General features: G+C 39.8%; 2 protein-coding genes across 2 annotated transcripts in view; one reads left to right on the top strand and one right to left on the bottom strand.

Moving 5' to 3' along the window:
* Positions 1-257: 257 nt before the first annotated feature.
* Positions 258-2,115, bottom strand: hsdl1 (hydroxysteroid dehydrogenase like 1). The gene is made up of 4 exons (XM_058379354.1): positions 1,780-2,115; positions 1,172-1,617; positions 790-1,008; positions 258-691 (listed from the first exon to the last, which is right to left on the bottom strand). Exons 1-4 carry the CDS (start codon positions 1,997-1,999, stop codon positions 620-622), a joined length of 957 nt encoding a protein of 318 aa, XP_058235337.1. The 5' UTR covers positions 2,000-2,115; the 3' UTR covers positions 258-619.
* A 323-nt stretch (positions 2,116-2,438) lies between these two features.
* Positions 2,439-17,562, top strand: part of tbc1d32 (TBC1 domain family, member 32) — a 54,445-nt gene continuing 39,321 nt past the window's right edge. The window contains exons 1-15 of the mRNA XM_058379353.1: positions 2,439-2,596; positions 5,871-6,069; positions 6,149-6,310; positions 6,393-6,570; positions 7,267-7,338; positions 7,486-7,611; positions 9,092-9,170; positions 9,261-9,364; positions 9,450-9,511; positions 9,602-9,737; positions 10,628-10,687; positions 11,939-12,041; positions 15,010-15,147; positions 15,372-15,461; positions 16,498-16,640. Of these exons, the coding sequence (XP_058235336.1) occupies positions 5,912-6,069; positions 6,149-6,310; positions 6,393-6,570; positions 7,267-7,338; positions 7,486-7,611; positions 9,092-9,170; positions 9,261-9,364; positions 9,450-9,511; positions 9,602-9,737; positions 10,628-10,687; positions 11,939-12,041; positions 15,010-15,147; positions 15,372-15,461; positions 16,498-16,640 (1,611 nt within the window). The 5' untranslated portion in view covers positions 2,439-2,596; positions 5,871-5,911. The remainder of the gene's footprint in view (positions 2,597-5,870; positions 6,070-6,148; positions 6,311-6,392; positions 6,571-7,266; positions 7,339-7,485; positions 7,612-9,091; positions 9,171-9,260; positions 9,365-9,449; positions 9,512-9,601; positions 9,738-10,627; positions 10,688-11,938; positions 12,042-15,009; positions 15,148-15,371; positions 15,462-16,497; positions 16,641-17,562) is intronic.

Here is a 17,562-nt window from a genome sequence, read left to right as displayed (position 1 = left end):
CTTAACCTTGTATTTCTCAGTTGTATTAAAAAATGAGACAAAATGTAAGATGCTCTGGAAAAGGGCAAATGCCAGAAATGTAACTATAAATGGATAAGAAGTAAATAAAATGTGTTCTTGTTAACAGAAGTTGCTGTAAGGTATAAGTCTCTTGTTTTAAATGTAACTAAAAATGGATAAAAAGTAAATAAAGGTTGTTGTGTTACATTTCATACTATAGAATATATAGAATGACAAAAAAGTCACATATAGGAATATGAAGTTTAATAATACTTTATTGAGAATTGTTGAAAATAAGCATGTAGAATCTGAGCTCTTACAACAATATATAAATAAATCACCATTTTCTATAAGCAGTACACACAAAACACCAGAGACACTGATGTATATAGAATATTGGTCACTCGTCAAGTTGTTTATAACACAACTATGTTATCACCCGGTCAGCTAAAAGTGATCATGGAATATTTCGACACAATACGTTGCACAAGATAAGAACTGCAGAAGTGTACCACACTTATAGCCAGTGCATGTACTGTAAGCTAGTCACGTCCTGTACTTATACGCTGTTAAACACTGCAACATTTATTATTTATTATTCAGGTGAAAGTCTGAGCTTTTAGGTCATCCTACACATCACTCTCTCTCCCAGGACCCATATCCACTCTGGAACACACCGCACAAGTCCAAGCTGGAAAGAACACGACAAAAAAATACAAATCATTATCATCATTTGTGATTATTGTGAATACATCAGAAATTTTTTAAATTGGAGAATGTGTATTGTACCTGTAGCGTGTGAGGCCAGTATCCTGTAGTTCTGTGCGAGATGCCCAGAGTGGACAAAGCATGCCTGGCGTAAACATGAGGCTGAGGAACCAACCAGCCAGTGATGATACTTCCATCATCTCCCTCAGAGGCTACAGAACCAGGAAGCAAACTCTGCACAAACACTCCACGATGGCCGTATTCATAACGCAGAGCACGACTGAAGTGGTCAAAGAAAGCCTGAGGAAATATTTGAAACTCAAAGGTTAGAGGAAATGCCAGTTGGCTGCATGCAAATTATTTGAGTACTGTTCCATGTATAATGAGCATTAAAAATGTGTCAGTAGGTGTGTTAATTAATCAGTGGAACAGGACAATGTGACACAATGATCTGATCTCTGACCGTCGAGGCAGAGAGCGCAGCCTTCCGTGCATAGGGTCTGAAGCACCTTCCTGATGAAATGTTAACAACTACGCCTCTTTGCTTCTCAGCCATGCCGGGTAGAGCCAGGCGGGTGATCAGTGATGCAGCAGATACAGTGTTGTTTATAATCTGCCACAGCTCGCTCTCAGATATATCGTGGAAGTCTCGGGGGATATCCAGCGACGAATTCAGGCAGTTTATGACAAATCCGATGTCTTTGTCCTTGATTGCGTCTTTAATGGGCTTGCACGTCAAGGCACCGTGGCTGAAATCTGCCTCCACCAGGACAGCCTCGACTCCATGAGTGTCAGAGATGGTCCTGGCGGTGTCATTTAGAGAGGTGCTGTCTGTGCTAATGAGGATAATGCCTACACCATGCCTGGCCAGCTCCTCAGCATATGCTTTAGCTATCACCTCTGATGCACCTGTTTGGAAGAGATGTAAAGGAGTTCGTCAGGATCTAGGTATGGTAAAGTACAGGTTCCTAACCCTGGTCCTGGAGTATCCTCTGCTCTACATGACCTCCGGGATCAGAACTGGGAACCTGCGCCAAAACATTCCTGGACATTCCACTGATACCAACTTACCACTAATAATGGCCCATTTTCCATATCTGTGCACAAGATCTCTAGGGTAAACAAGACGTGGGATGAAGTGAAGCCTTATCAGACTATAGCAGTCCCTCATCAGTGTAACAGCTTTACTTGCAGTATAGAGTGCACCCACTAATGCAAGCGTTTCTACATAACAACTGCAAGATCTAGCGATTTCTCGATATAGCAATGGAAAACTGTCGACCGCAGCCATGATTAAATCACTCGATTAAACTTAATACAGCACAAAATCTACAATTTCGACTCTCTGATGCCTTTCGAGCGCACATAAACATCAAACCCGGAAGAAGTCGCGCTGACCAACCCACGTGACTGCCTTAAAGGGCTAGTTCGCTCACTGTTTGAATGGTTATAACTACGTCCTCAGTTTGTTCTTATTCTTTATTCCAAGCACAACCACATCTCTTTATATTTGTGTATTTTTATTATATTAAAAATATGCGCTATTAATTTCTCTGCTTCCTGCGTTCATCGCACATTAGCTCGCGCTTGTAGCTTGCTGTCTCCATAGAAACGCCAGCTGTACGAAGGCAGCGTTCATGGGTTGTGTTCCAAATCTCTCACTACTTTCTATATATGTGACCTACTTTAAGGTGAAGCACAGTCACTTGTACGCACTATGCAGTGCGCGACATGTACATTAGGTTGCCGTTTGTAACGTGGCCGTGAATTCTAGTCAAGCGTCGCTGACTTGTTCACCGTGTGAGCCTGGAACATTTTTGTTTCTTCTCCAATGGACACTAAAGGAAAATTCTCGAAAATGGGATGAGTTTTTTTTTTTAAAAAACAGGTAACACTGCTTTTGCTTAAAACTCTGCGTTAGCTGGCTAGCAAGGGTTGCACGCGGATATTAGGGATTTTCTAAGTGTTATCCTAGTTTATTTTGGCTTAGCTTAGCCAGCAGAGTTAGCCAGAAATGCAGCTAAAATGATTTGTTTCATATGTCTGGGCAATTTAATATACAATTCGTATACTAAGTCTCACGTATATACCACGACGCTGTTGAATAAGCAGTTATGACTGATCACTAGGTGTTTATTCATTTTCTAGGGTTGCAGCTCTGACAATAGTTCACCACTATAATCTCAGGATTATATTAATGCGCGTTATTCCTATATTATAGCGCGGCACGGTTAAAGACTCGAATCTGATTGGTCAGAACGTGTGCATTATTTTTGCATAACAGCACGGCTTGGAAAGTAGTTCCGGCCCTGTAATATGAAAGACAGGTCAATGTTACTGCGCTATTTGTAACTGTTTCTATAGTAACAGCTCCTACACTGGGATTTGTATAGTGGATGCTTAACATAATCCAAAATGTATTGTTTTTAACCCTAACTTGCCTCAGGGACATTTGATATCAATGAATGTAACTGAATATATTAAACACTGTAATTGTTGGCAAATTGCTGAGGTGTAAGAGGAATAAAATATAGGAAAATAATAAACCTATCTCCATTCATAACTTTATCTCTGCCACTGATCATTTTCCTATAACACGCCTTACATTGGCTTTTATCCCTGACTTTATTGCCTACCGCTGAACAAGTAGGTTGCAGAAACTAGTGCAGCATTTCACACTGATCCTAAGAGTCGAGGATGAGGCAGTGTTTGATGTCCAACTTCAATTTTCAATACAGGACAGTCTATAATGAAAAATTTACAGATACCGTGTTTATGTGCCTCTACTGTGTGTCCCACGAATCCCAACAAACACCTCACACATTCTTGCATTAAATACACTATACACCGATCAGGCATAACATTATGACCACCTGCTTAATATTGTGTTGGTCCCCCTTTTGCTGCCAAAACACCCCTGACCTGGCATGTTCTGACCCCTTTCTATCAGCATTAACTTCTTCAGGAGTTTGAGCAACAGTAGCTCGTCTGTTGGATCGGATCACACGGACCAGCCTTCGCTCCCCATGTGCATCAGTGAGCTTTGGCCGCCCATGACCCTGATGCCGGTTCACCGCTTTTCCTTCCTTGGACCACTTTTGATAGATATTGACCACTGCAAACCGGGAACACCCCATAAGAGCTGCAGTTTTGGAGATGCTCTGATCCAGTGGTCTAGCCATCACAATTTGGCCCTTCATCAAACTCGCTCAAATCCTTACGCTTGTCCATTTTTCCTGCTTCTAACACGTCAACTTTGAGGACAAAATGTTCACTTGCTGCCTAATATATCCCACCCACTAACAGGTGCCATGATGAGGAGATCATCAGTCTTATTCACTTCACCTCTCACTGTTCATAATGTTATGGCTGATCAGTGTATATAACCAACAGTACAAAATCACTTAACCATCACACTCATATGTGTCCATTTCAAAACTATGGGACATGGAGTTGCTCTCCATTTTTCTGTTATAATAACTTCCACCTTTCAGCATAAGCTTTTTTCTAGATTTTGTAGATTTGTTCAGTCAGGTTGCACATTAATGTCTAGTGACAAGGCCTGATACACAGTCAGTGTTCCACTTCATTCCAGTGGGATTGAGACAGAGTCAGTGCTGGACACTTGAATTCTCCTACTCCAAATTTTTCACATCATATCTTCAAGGAGCTTGCTTTGTGCACAGGGGTATTGTCATGCTGGAAACAGGTTTGGACTTCTAAGTTCCAGTGAAGAGAAGCTGTAAAGCTGCAGCAGACAGAGACAATCATTGTCGCGAGATTGTTGATTACGTACTTGCTTGATTACAGTTTCATGTTTTCTCCAGATGTGATTTCATCTGGAACGGAATTTATTTCCATAGATAAGGGCTGGTTTGCATATTGCTGAATATTTCGATTAGATTTCGATCTGAGTATTCCCAAACGTGCAAAATATTATCAATAGGTTATATAATACAGCCACCAGGTTCATGAACTGAGCAGTTGTAAAGGGTTTATGGTGTAATTAACTCTGATACTGCTAGTTTTGTTAAGGCATACAAAGGTAACTGTGATTGTAATACTCTTGAGTGTGTGGCTATTGTTGCATCTGTGTGCCAAATGTTTAGTATTTTATTTGTTTTAGTAGTGAGAGCAGGGAGCAGGTGGAGGAAAATCTGGAGAGGTGGAGGTTTGCACTGGAGAGAAAAGGAATGAAAGTCAGTCAGAGTAAGACTGAATACATGTGTGTGAATAAAAGGGAGGGAAGTGGAACAGTAAGATTACAGGGTGAAGAGGTGAAGAAGGTACAGGAGTTTAAGTACTTGGGGTCAACAGTCCAGAGTAATGGAGAGTGTGGGAAAGAGGTAAAGAAGCGAGTGCAGGCAGGTTGGAATGGGTGGAGAAAGGTGTCTTTTTTAGATAGAAAAATATCAGCAAGAATCCAGGGGAAGGTGTACAAGACAGTGGTGAGACCAGCCATGCTGTATGGTTTAGAGACAGTATCACTGAGACAAAGACAGGAGTCAGAGCTGGAGGTAGCAGAGCTGAAGATGTTGAGGTTCTCTTTGGGAGTGACAAGGTTGGACAGGATTAGGAACGAGTACATCAGAGGGACGGCTCATGTTGGACATTTGGGGGACAAAGTTAGGGAGGACAGATTAAGGTGGTTTGGACATGTTCAGAGGAGGGAGAGTGAGTATATTGGTAGGAGAATGTTGGACATGGAGCTGCCAGGAAGGAGGCAAAGAGGAAGGCCAAAGAGGAGGTATATGGATGGAATAAATGAGGATATGAAGCTAGTGGGTGGAAGTGCTGACGATGCAGAAGATAGGGATAGGTGGAGAGACATGATTCGCTGTGGCGACCCCTGAAGGGAAAAGCTGAAAGAAGAAGGTTTGTTTTAGTAATAGTAATGTAGTATATTAGAAAACTTCCACAGTAACAAAAAAAGTGTAGCTTAGAAGCTAAACACACCTTTGATCTTAAAGGTCTAACTTTATTATAAAGAGCCTCGATATTCGTACACAAGGTTTATACAATATACACTGAGTTCAGTTTTATTTGTAACAATGGACATTGGCATAAAGCAGCTTTACAGGAATATTTAAATCCAGGATATAAATTTAAAATTAATCACGGTTTTTGTGCCATGTAAAGATCTCATATCTATATTTGCACAGGAACCCCTTGAAGAGGAGCGCATCACACCTCCTGCAGAGCGATGTCACAGTTTTTTTCCTCGGAGGACGAGGCCGAGCTCCAGTCCCTGCTCAGACAGCTTCTGAAGAGCGTGAGAGAACGAATCGCCAACGCGCCATCGGTGGAATGCGCCGAGGAGATCCTGCTTCACCTGGAGGAAACTGACAAGAACTTCCACAAGTAAGGTGATTTTTTCTTTCTATGACACCTTGAAAGCGTAATCGTCAAGCTGAATTATGTTTCCGTCTTTACGTTTCAGTTATGAGTTCGTTAAGTATCTGCGTCAGTATGTGGAGAGCAGCCTGGGGGCTGTTATGGAGGAGGAAACGGAGAACTGTTCCAAGGGAGACGGGCATGGCGTCGGGGCCGGGCAGGACACACTGGTCCATGCTGTGACTAGAAAAACCAGAGAATCTGCACAGTATGTATCTCCTCCTTTCTCTACTTCCAGTTGCTTTCTGTCCATGATTTTAGATGGATGACGTAATGATGATGTGTGACAGATATAAGCAGATGATGCAGACCTTAAAGCAGACCATGACGGTGATCGTGGAGTCACTGCTGAACAAATTCGAGGAGGATCAGCTGAAGAAGGAGGAGACCCATGGCACAAACCAGCGCGAACAATCGGACAGTCACTACACAGACAACTGCTCGGACAGCGACTCCTCGTTTAATCAGGTAATGAGTCTTTGTGTAGAAGAAAAATGGTTCCTTTATTTTTTTGATGAACTGTGGCATTGAAAAGGCACAGAAATATACTTCATACTACAACTCTGTTGAATTCTTTAAACTGATTGGCCAGTAGGTGATTCATTTTAATTACATCAACTCTGACCCAAGTGACAGCTGCAATACAGATCACAGGTTTATCAGATTTAACAAATTTAATGTGCTTGTTCTTATACATTATACTGTAATTTCTGAAACAATAACTAATTAACAGGGAGTTGTATAGCACTCCAAATGATCCAAATATATTATTTATTAATACAGGAACTAACCTGTTTCCACAGCATTCCATAACTGTAACTATAAATGGATAAAAAGTAGGTATATATGTATTTTTTTTAAATAGGTAAATGATTGGCAAATTGCTGTTGTAGAAAAGATATGAAATTTAAATTAATAGCATTTATCAGAGGCAATTTATATTTATCTCAGTTATACTGCTAAGGGTTGAGGGCCTTGCTCAGGGGCCCAGAAGTGGCAGAACAGTACTGCTGGGATTCAAACTCACCCTCTTCCAATCACTAGTCTAACATGTTGCCACTGTACCTATGGTGGGAACTACTGTTATTGGAAGTTAACCAACTTGCTCTTAATCTTTGTTCAATGAAAATAATCTATAATGGATGTGTTTTATGTATTGAGCAGAGCTACGGCTTCATCAAACAGGAGCAGCTCCAGGTCATTTCTGAGAAGCTTGACCCAAGTAGACCAAGAGAGGTATATAAACATCTTTCATGTGTGTGTTTTTTCTATTAAAATCTAAAAAAAGACAGTAAGGCAGGACTTGGATCAGCGAGTATTTGTATGTGTATGTATGTATGTGTGTGTGTGTGTGTGTGTGTGTGTATGTGTGTGTGTGTGTAGGTACGCTGGGAAGCCCTGCAGCTGCTCTGCTGTGCTCCACCTTCTGACGTACTGAGCTGCGAGAGCTGGACAGGTCTACGCCGAAACCTCTCAGCTGCCCTCGCTGACCCAGATCCTGACCTCAGTGTAAAAACTATCAGCCTGTCTTTTTCTTCTTCTTATAATTCATGCACCGTCCACAATAACATTAAATAACATCCATAAACACAGCAACAACTGTAGACAAATATTTAGCATTCCACTTTGACCAGCTGTTGTTCCTGACCTTCTTAGGTTCTGTACACACAGTTGCAGCATGCCTGCTGCACACGGTAGAGTAGCCGGTGTAAAGGTGTGGTTTTTCCTGCAGAAATGTGCAAATTGAGATCTACCAGTGTTGCATTTTAGGACACAATAGAAAGAAAAACACAACAATAGAGCCAAAACTGCATGTATTGATGCACAATAAACTGATGAGATTTTCTAAATATTACAGGAAAGTCAGTTTATTTACACATTTTAAATATCAGGGTTTTTTCCATTAGGGGAAAAGTAACAGAATTTAATGGCATTAAATCAGACATGCTAATTGGTGGTTTAATTATTTAGACATTAGATTGTTTATTAAATGATTATTATTTTAGAAGAAAATTTGTATAATATAATATAATATAAAAAAATAAATAAATAAATATAATAATAATAATAATAATATATAAATGCTATGAAATAACACATGGAATTATTTGTAAAATTTCTCAGATATGCTATAAAAATGAAGCAAAAACTACTTGTTCTAAGAAAAAAAAGGAAAAACGAAACGTAAAAAAAAATTCTACTTAAACTAAATTTTAACTTATCCCAAAGGTGTTCTATCAGGTTGAGGTCAGGACTCTGTGCAGGCCAGTCAAGTTCCTCCACACCAAACTCACTCATCAATGTCTTTATGGACCTTGCTTTGGTCACTGGTGTGCAGTCATGTTGGAACAGGAAGGGGTCATCCCCAAACTGTTCCCACAAAGTTGGGAGCATGAAATTGTCCAAACTGTCTTGGTATGAAGCTGCAGCATTAAGAGTTCCTTTCACTGGAACTAAGGGCCCGAGCGCAAGCCCTGAAAAACAACATCTGGTTTCAATGATTTGGAGGGGTGTCCCAAAACTTTTGGCAATATAGTGTATATTCACTCAGTTCTGAGTTCTCTGATTTACAGCTTCCACCATTTCACAGCACTGCAACACGCACTCCTGCAAAGAACTTTTTTTTTTTTTTTTTTTTTTTTTTTACCTAATCCATTTTGCAACCTCAGGGGCAGTTTCCATGATGAGCTACAGTCTTTGTAAATTGAACGTTAATGTCAGCTCATTTTGCAGCCTCATCAGGTTTTTCATGCGCTTCCTCCTCTACTCATATTTGGTGAAATCACTCCTCCGTCTCCGACTCGGAGACGTGACAAATGTGTTAGTCTTTTGTTTGATCTCCTTCTTAAGAAAAAGGATTCTCACTTTTTTACAGTTCTGACCTACATAGGATGATCCTTTTTATTCAGCTTTTATTATTGTACCTTAACTCTTAACTATTGCTATTATTAACTATATTAACATATTTGTCTTGGTGTTTTTTGCGCAGGATAAAGTGTTACGCTTTTTTGCGAAAACGTTTTCTACCTCTCCTCTGAACGTGACGAGGGAAATCTACACCAGCTTGGGTAATAAACGTGTGAATTTTTGAGAAATCCCTTATTTTAATGACCATCTGCACGTGTGGTCCCTGTTCTGATATCTATTTTATATTGTAGTGAAAAGTCTGGAGACCGACTTCCTGTATCACAAGCTGAGTTTCCCCTCTGAGTCAGCACATGTGGATGTTAACAGGCCGGATATCACTCGACTCCTTAAGCAAGTGTGTGGATCCTTTTTTCTTATTTCAGTATAGATTTACTAGACTGCAGCATTTAACTCCCCCTTTTAACCTCTTCTTTACCCAGATGCGCTTGATGAACGACTTTCAGAAAGAAGTGACCACGTTTTGGATCCGGCATCCTGAAAAGTGAGCTGTAGCTCATCACACACTAACACAACAGCTGGGAATTTGTCCAGCAGGCATTTATGATAATGTTTGTTTTTTTTTTTCGTGTAGGTACATGGAGGAAATAATAGAGAGCACATTCGCTCTTCTGTCTCTTCACCCTGAACACGGCTCTGAGAAAGTCCTAGAGCCTGTCCACTTCCTGTCTCTGCTGGACATCAAAGCCAATTGGTTCAAGAGGTGGATGGTGAGACGCTCATAACCCTTGTGTTTAATGTTAGGTGAAAATGACCGTTTATTCACTTTATTAACTGGAAGTGTAACCTTAAAGATGAATCATTCACCTGAATGAATCATCACATGAAACATTATATTGTTGTCTCTGTGTACATGGAAAATCACATTTGAATTACAGACTTGATTAAAAGTGATTTTTGTCCCTGCCACATTTTTTAAATAATCTCTTGTTCACACACACCTTTTCATCAGCAGGAGTTCCAAACATGTCTATTTTAGTATTTTTGCTTTTAATTATTGAGATGAAGATTGAATATATTAAATATTATTCATTCATCTTCACTTTTTCCCTGGTCACCCTTCAAGGTGCAATATGGGACTATACTACAAATGGACCTGTAGCCCATCACAGGGTATCATACACACAATTTAGCTAGTCTACCTCTGTGTGAGGAATCCAAACAATCTAGAAACCCCTATACATTTCTGACATTTGGCCTTATCCAGGGCAACTTACAATTTATCTCATTTTGTACAACTGAGCAATTTAGGTTTAAGGGCCCAGCAGTGGCAGCTTGGTGGACCTTGGATTCAAACTCACAACCTTCGGATCAGTAATCCAACACCTTAACTACTAAGCTACCACGTCACGCATGTAGTCAGCAACCAAATCAGGAACCCTAGAGCTCTGCGCTCTGAGTTATCGTGGCACTTATTCATTTTTAACATTATTACTATAAAAGCTAAATCTGAAAATATTACCTGGGTCAATCAAATGTCCATTACTGACTAAAGCCCAGAACATAAGCTTTAATCTTTTGTTCAGAAGCAGATTCCTCTTTCTGAGAATTGACCTAGTGCTGTAACTAATCACCTTTCCTGTTTAATGTTGACCTCCAGCATGGCTACTACAGCAGGACGGTGGTCTTGAAGCTTCTTGAGAGGAAATACAAACCAGTGGTGAGTATGATGGGGTGTCAGTACTATTAACTTTGTAGTTATTTATATTAACATTTATTCATTTTTCTGCTATTTGTATCAGACATATTTATGCATAAATGTATTTTTTTATGATGGCTCCTCTTTTTATTTAATTTCCCATAAAGAAATTAACTATTGTTGTGATTTGTTTTAATGTTGTACATTAAATGTTCTTATAAAGGACAATAATCAACAAAGATGCAGTGATGTGGTTGAAAACAAAGCCATGCTGGAGTTGCATATTCCCCTGTAGCAGCATGTCTTGAAGTAGTTTATTCCTTTCATACCACAGCATTTTATCCATTATTAGTTAATGTCAGTTCCTGTTATCACTTACGTTAAGAGCAGCTACAGGCACTTGTTCCCTCATCATGTGACTTGATGTTGCTTGTGATGAGAAAATGCAAACCTTTCTATTCTGAAGACTTTCCTGTGTTGGAAAAACATGAAAAGTTACAAAGCACTGACACGTCTATAAAAAACGTCTTCACATTGAAAGTCTAAGCATATCCGTTTGTATGATGCATCCTCCATACAAGTCTCTGCAAAACATTAGCACTCCCTAGTGCTAGAGAGATACACTATATGGCCATCACACCCATATGGGTTTCTTCCCTAAACTGAAGCACACAGTTGTGTAGAATGTCTTTATATGCTGTAGTATTATAGTTTCCCTTCACTGGAACTAAGAAGCCAACGTAAAAATGCCCCTGTCCACATGAAGATACAATTAGCCGAGATTACAGCCAGAGCATCTTAGTGGACCTGGCACCTTAACCCCTACGCTACTACATCCCTACAGTAGGAGTAGGACATCAGTATCTGATCTCACTAATGCTCTTGTAGTCACGCTCCAACATCTAGTAGAAACCTTCTCAGATGAGTGGACCTTATTAGAACATCTCAGACAGGATGTTCAGCAAGCACATTTTGAAACATTTGCTCATATAGAGTATTATCAGTAATAAATCTGTTTGATTTACACTAATATGGAGCTACTTTTGTGACGTGACATTAGCTCAAATGGCAAAAATGTCATTCATTCATGAGCCATGAACAACATAAACACAACAGGATGCACATGTTAGTATATCAGTACATAACGGAATGAATAAAACGAATCATTGAATTATTTCTGTATTGTCATCAGCCCAAACTGAGTATTTTGCTGAGAAACATTGGACTTTACCGGAGACCTTAAAGATTACAAACGCTCTATTTTCCTTTCAGATCGTTACAGCTCTTCAGCAGTGCATTTATTACTTGGAGTCCTGTGATGCCATCAGAGAGGGAACACTGGAGATCACGCACGCCATGGAGCATCAACGAATTGGTATGTGTATGGATTTCAGAAAGGTTTCCAGAAGAACCTAACGACTAATTGCCCAAAGCTAAAAAGAAATAGTGATAATGAAAATGATAGCAGTTTGTTCAGGACAGAGTTAATTAAAATGAATGTGTTTTCTTTATAAACACATGCCTATAGTGTACAAAATGCACTTTTGCTGCTCCGTGTAACTTAAAGGTGAACGCTTTTGGTTGTGAGAAAACGAAGCCCTGGAGAATAAGGACATTGAGCGTGAACTAGTTGAATAAGGTTAACAGTTTATCTAGCTTACATTTGGCAGACGTTTTTATCCAGAGTGACTTACAATTTATCTCACTTTATACAGCTGAGTAATTGAGGGTTAGGGGCCTTGTATATAGGAGCCCAGCAGTGGCAGCTTGGTGGACCTGGGGTTCAAGCTCACAACCTTTCAAGCGGTAAGCCAACATCTTAGCCACTGAGCTACCACATCCCCCTTGAACAGCTTGAACAACATCTTGTACTAACAGTGTGAAGACAGAATGATAGTGGAAACAAGATATAAATATTAAAAATATCAACATTTTCTAAAAACATTTCTAAAAATGACTAAACTCCTGACTAAAATGAAACTATATTTACAATTAGCATCTGCCACTACTAAGTCGTTTTCCTCCTTTTCTCTCTCTAATTTAACACCCTCTGTGCTCGTAGCACGCTTTTAACCTCAGACATAATCATTTACAGGAGGTCCTAAGACATAAAAAGAGTTTAGAAATGGAAAATACTGACAAATGTTCAGTTTGATAGTAAATGCTGCAGTTTTAGTAGTTTTTACTGCAGTTTCTTTTCTACCTCCCAAATCCAGGTGTCAAGCTAAATAGCACCAGGTTCTTCCTAAGTAGTTTCCCACTATAGTAATAGAATAGTGACTGTTTTCTTATCTTCTCCTCCTCGTACATCACCATCTTTATCTGCCTTCTGCCTTGTGCTGAGTAAGCAGTCCGGCTTGTACGTGCAGTTCTGGCGTGTATCTCCGAGGCTCAGCGCCACTCTATCATGTACCGTAGATAACGCAGAGGCCACGTGAGTTCAGATGGCTGCTGCACTACTGCTGGTTTGTTTTTTTCCACCGATTAGTAGTTTGGTTTTTTCAGGTTTCGTGGAGTTTCTATTTAAATAAGACTCTTCTTTTCCTTAGAACACACAGAAATATGAATGCAACTGATAGATGCTTTCATAAATCTGTTTCGCTATTCGTTTTTCATTTTTTGTGTGTATGTGTGCGTGTGTGTGTGTGTGTGTGAGAGAGAGAGAGAGAGAGAGAGACCTTTAAACACTGAAGTCAGAAGTTGCAGAAACTGAGTAAATTATGTTTACTCTTTTGATATCTTTAAGCACTGAGAGCTGTGTTGATTGTGGAAACACTGCTTACTTTGGCACTGCAGCTGCTGCATGATGAAAACTTGGACTTGGCCTTGGTTTAGAACGACATGACCCAGAAAGTGCTTTGCAGCCACACAGTCACAAGGTCTATTTAAAAAGCCCATTTAAAGTGTCACTGAAGGCTAAACATGTGACAATAGTTTATAGTTTACATACAACATTCACATTACAACACAGTGCTGATGACTTCTTGGTCAGAAAGGTGGTGATTCATTCTGAGTATGTCTCATAGATTCATAGAATCATATGATTCATTTTCTATATGAACCACATGTCAAATCACAGGGTTATATTATTGTGTTTGTTCTAATACACTATGTGGTCAAAAGAATGTGGACACCGGGTGGATCAAATTCCATATTTACTTCCCCTTTGCTGTTTGCTCTCCTTTCATCATGGAAGGCTTTCTATTAGATTTTTCGGAGCATGGCTGTGAAGCCACAATGAGGTAAGACACTTGATGGTTGAGGTTGAGGAAACCTGGGGTTTAGTCAGTGTTCCAGTTCATCCTGAAGGTGTTCAGTGGGGTTGAGTCAGAGTCAGGGCTCTGTGCAGGACCCTCGAGTTCTTCCACTCCAACCGTAACCTCCACCATGTCTTCATGGAGCTCTGTACTTTGTGCATAGGGGCATTGTCATGTTGTCTCTTAGTTACAATAAAGGGAAATTGTAATGCTACAACTTAGAAACACATTCAACACAATGCTTCAAACCTTTTGGCAGCAGTTTGGAAAAGAACCACATAAACATGTGGGTGTGTCCATGTACCTTTGACCATATCACATACATTATCACTTCTATAGTAACCTTCTCAGAAGGTTTTATGGCAGATGTTGTGTAATGTTTTGTGAGGAGATGTTTATTTAACGTGTTTTGGCCTTCACATGCCCTGCAGCCAGCTCCTCCTCAGCCATTTCTCTGGAGATCTTTTCATGGACCTTCTGATTATCACCCCAAATGATTGAGATCATTTGCTCTATAGCCCACCTCTAAAACCCTCCTTCACTGATCATACCTATCTTTCCTTCCTTGTAGTCCAACATTATGACCAATGTTGAGCTGGAGTGATGTAAAAGTCATTGAATTCTGATCTGCCTGTTTAGACAGAGGTTGCACTGCCACGTATCAGATACATATCGCATTTCCAGATTACAGTATTGGCCCAAATCAAGCAAAGAATTGAAAATGTCCGATTTTATTCATTTTTTGCTGTTCACACAGCCATGCAAGTAACAAAACTGTCACATTTCATGAATAAGACCAGATTTGGGCCATGTGTGTGAATCTAGCCTAAATCACTAAAAGAAATATGATGTGTTATTGTTAATAAACATTATCTTGTTCGGTTTGGCAAACTGCAGTGTCATAAGAGGTAAAAACCAGGACAGTACCTCTGGTTCGCACACCATCTCGTCCTTGAACGAGTGCATTAATGTTTGTGACTTATCTTGCAGATGGAACTACTGTCACAGCTGTGCTGCTGTAGGAGATTAATGGAAAGTCAGAAGTGAATTTAATGAGCCATGCTGTTCCGTGTCCTGTGTCTTCAGGCTCTGCTCAGAGAAGCTGTTACAGCGCTAAGGAGCTGGAGTACGCTCACTTCGTACACTCGCTCTGTGTACTCGGAAGGCTACTGATGTACACCAATGGGAGAAAGCTTTTTCCCATTAAAGTGAGGAAGAGGAGAGGTCAGTATGGTACGGCGAAGCGTGAAGTGATGACTGATGAGTGATGACTTTACTAATGATCAGAAGATCAGATCCTAAATATCCTGTTCCTGTTACTTTGGACAGATGACTAAATCTTTATCTTAACATTATCTATCTTATTCGAATATTTGGCAGGATAGAATCCTGTGCATGCTGTAGTAAGTTTTAGTCAGAATTGATCATCATCTTTTTATCTGTTCCAGATCCGGTGACTCTGAGTGACTTGGTGGTGATATTGATTAACGTCATGTATCAGCACCCAAACACACATCACTCCGATTTGAATCACGCAGGTGTGTCTTTCTAAATCACGTCTCACCTCTTAACCAGTTTTGAATAAACTCCTGGGCGTGTGTGTGCGCGTGTTTGTGTGGAGATAAGTATATCAGTTCGAGTTTATGTTCAAGCTCTGTGAAATTATTAGCTCCACCGAAAAGTATTTTTATGGTCCATTGTAAGTAATAAAATGACTCTTTAGGCCTCCTTCCTTGTCTGACACGCACCTTCCTCAGTTTGACTCATTGGTTTTTATGGCCATTTTATGCCTGTTCAATTTCATCGGTACTGCTCACAGACTTCCTCATTGAGCATTGAATTAATCAATGCTCGTCGTTAAGCAACGATTCATTAACCCTACCTTGTGCTAATCTTTAATGAGCTGAATCAATAACACCTTTGCTAGCTTGATTAAAGCTGCATTGATTTTTAAAGTCTCCAAGGGTGGCTTAACCTGTCTTAGCACTTTTTTCATTGGACAATGTAGCATGGCCCAGTTTGGTAACTAACCTGAATCCAGGGATATCTGTTTCCTGGTCAAGTGCCAATGCTTTAATACTTCATGAATATACAATGGAGAGAAGAGCAAAAGGTGTGCTAAGTGGAGTGGACAGAATCATTAGGTTATACACTTTGTATGGAGCATACACAGTGACTAAGGAGTCATGTGGCCTACTTGGAAGAAAGCATTTTGTTATTGTGTGTGTGTGTGTGTGTTTAATTACACTTTAACATTTAACATTTAAACATTAAGCTAGTTCAATGAGGAACTTGGGATTGACATTTGAAAAACAGGAAAGTTTCTATACCAAGCACTCAGGTAGAAAAAAGTTTCAGCCAGAGATGCTGTGGCTAAGTGATTAACCGCTGTGACGAATGTGTTTGATCAGTCACTGCTCCATTTTAGCTCCATCCATATCTTGGCTCGCACGGTAGCTCAAGGGGAAAAGGGTAAACAAATTCAGCATGGCTACTTCATTAAGTTACTGCTCACTTCACAGTGATTAGTCTGCACAGCTGTACACACGCTGACGTATGTGATGTGTTGTCTAGACTCACTCTCCCCCACTACTCTGGTGATGGAGGTCCTGAGGACCCTGTGTGAACGCACTGAATGTGCTGTGGAGTGTATCTACCAGATCCCCGTCGTCGAGACCCTGCTGGTCCCCATCCTCGCGCTACTCAAAGGAAAACAGGTCAGTGAGAAGGAGACACTCATAATGGTCTTGTCACATTTTCAGCTCTTTGATTTTATACAATATAACTGGTCAGTTCAGTTAAATGTGTTTCATCTGAAACGCAATAATTTAATCGAAATGTCATCTTGAACCTAACTGCAATGTTAATAAATCTTTTTTTAAAAACATATGAGGATAAGCATGATGATAATAATGTTGCACCCCTAGATTTAACCTGGTTTTGAGTTTTGCAGTTAAAATAAAAAAAAAAAAGAAAGGGAAAAATAGCCCTAATAATCTTAACAATTAAATATTTTGGTAATGGTAGACTGCTAGTTAGGCATTTTGTGAACATGCTTTATAAGATTTTTTTTATTACTATAATGTTGATAGTTTAATAGAAATTTCTAACTTTTTTATTTTATTGGAAACACATCTATTTCTAACTGGAAATGGCATTTCTCGATCACCTTAATTGGAAACTTGTAGCACTCACTGTACAGCATATTAGTTTTACATAAATTTATAGTTAATTATTACATTAGTCTTATAGGAACTTAAAGCCTCACAGTAACGTACAGTCTTTGAGAAAATTACAGCCTCACAGTAACCTACAGCCTCACAGTAACCTACAGTCTCACAGTAACCTACAGCATCACAGTAACCTACAGCCTCACAGTAACCTACAGCATCACAGTAATCTACAGCCTCACAGTAATCTACAGCCTCACAGTAATCTACAGCCTTACAGTAACTTACAGTCTTACAGTAACCTACAGCATCACAGTAATCTACAGCCTCACAGTAACTTACAGCCTTACAGTAACCTACAGCATCACAGTAATCTACAGCCTCACAGTAATCTACAGCCTTACAGTAACCTACAGCATCACAGTAATCTACAGCCTCACAGTAATCTACAGCCTCACAGTAACTTACA

Source organism: Hemibagrus wyckioides, linkage group LG25, assembly GCF_019097595.1.
Source record: "Hemibagrus wyckioides isolate EC202008001 linkage group LG25, SWU_Hwy_1.0, whole genome shotgun sequence".
Lineage (NCBI taxonomy): Eukaryota > Metazoa > Chordata > Actinopteri > Siluriformes > Bagridae > Hemibagrus > Hemibagrus wyckioides.
This window is presented reverse-complemented; position numbering and strand designations above follow the sequence as displayed.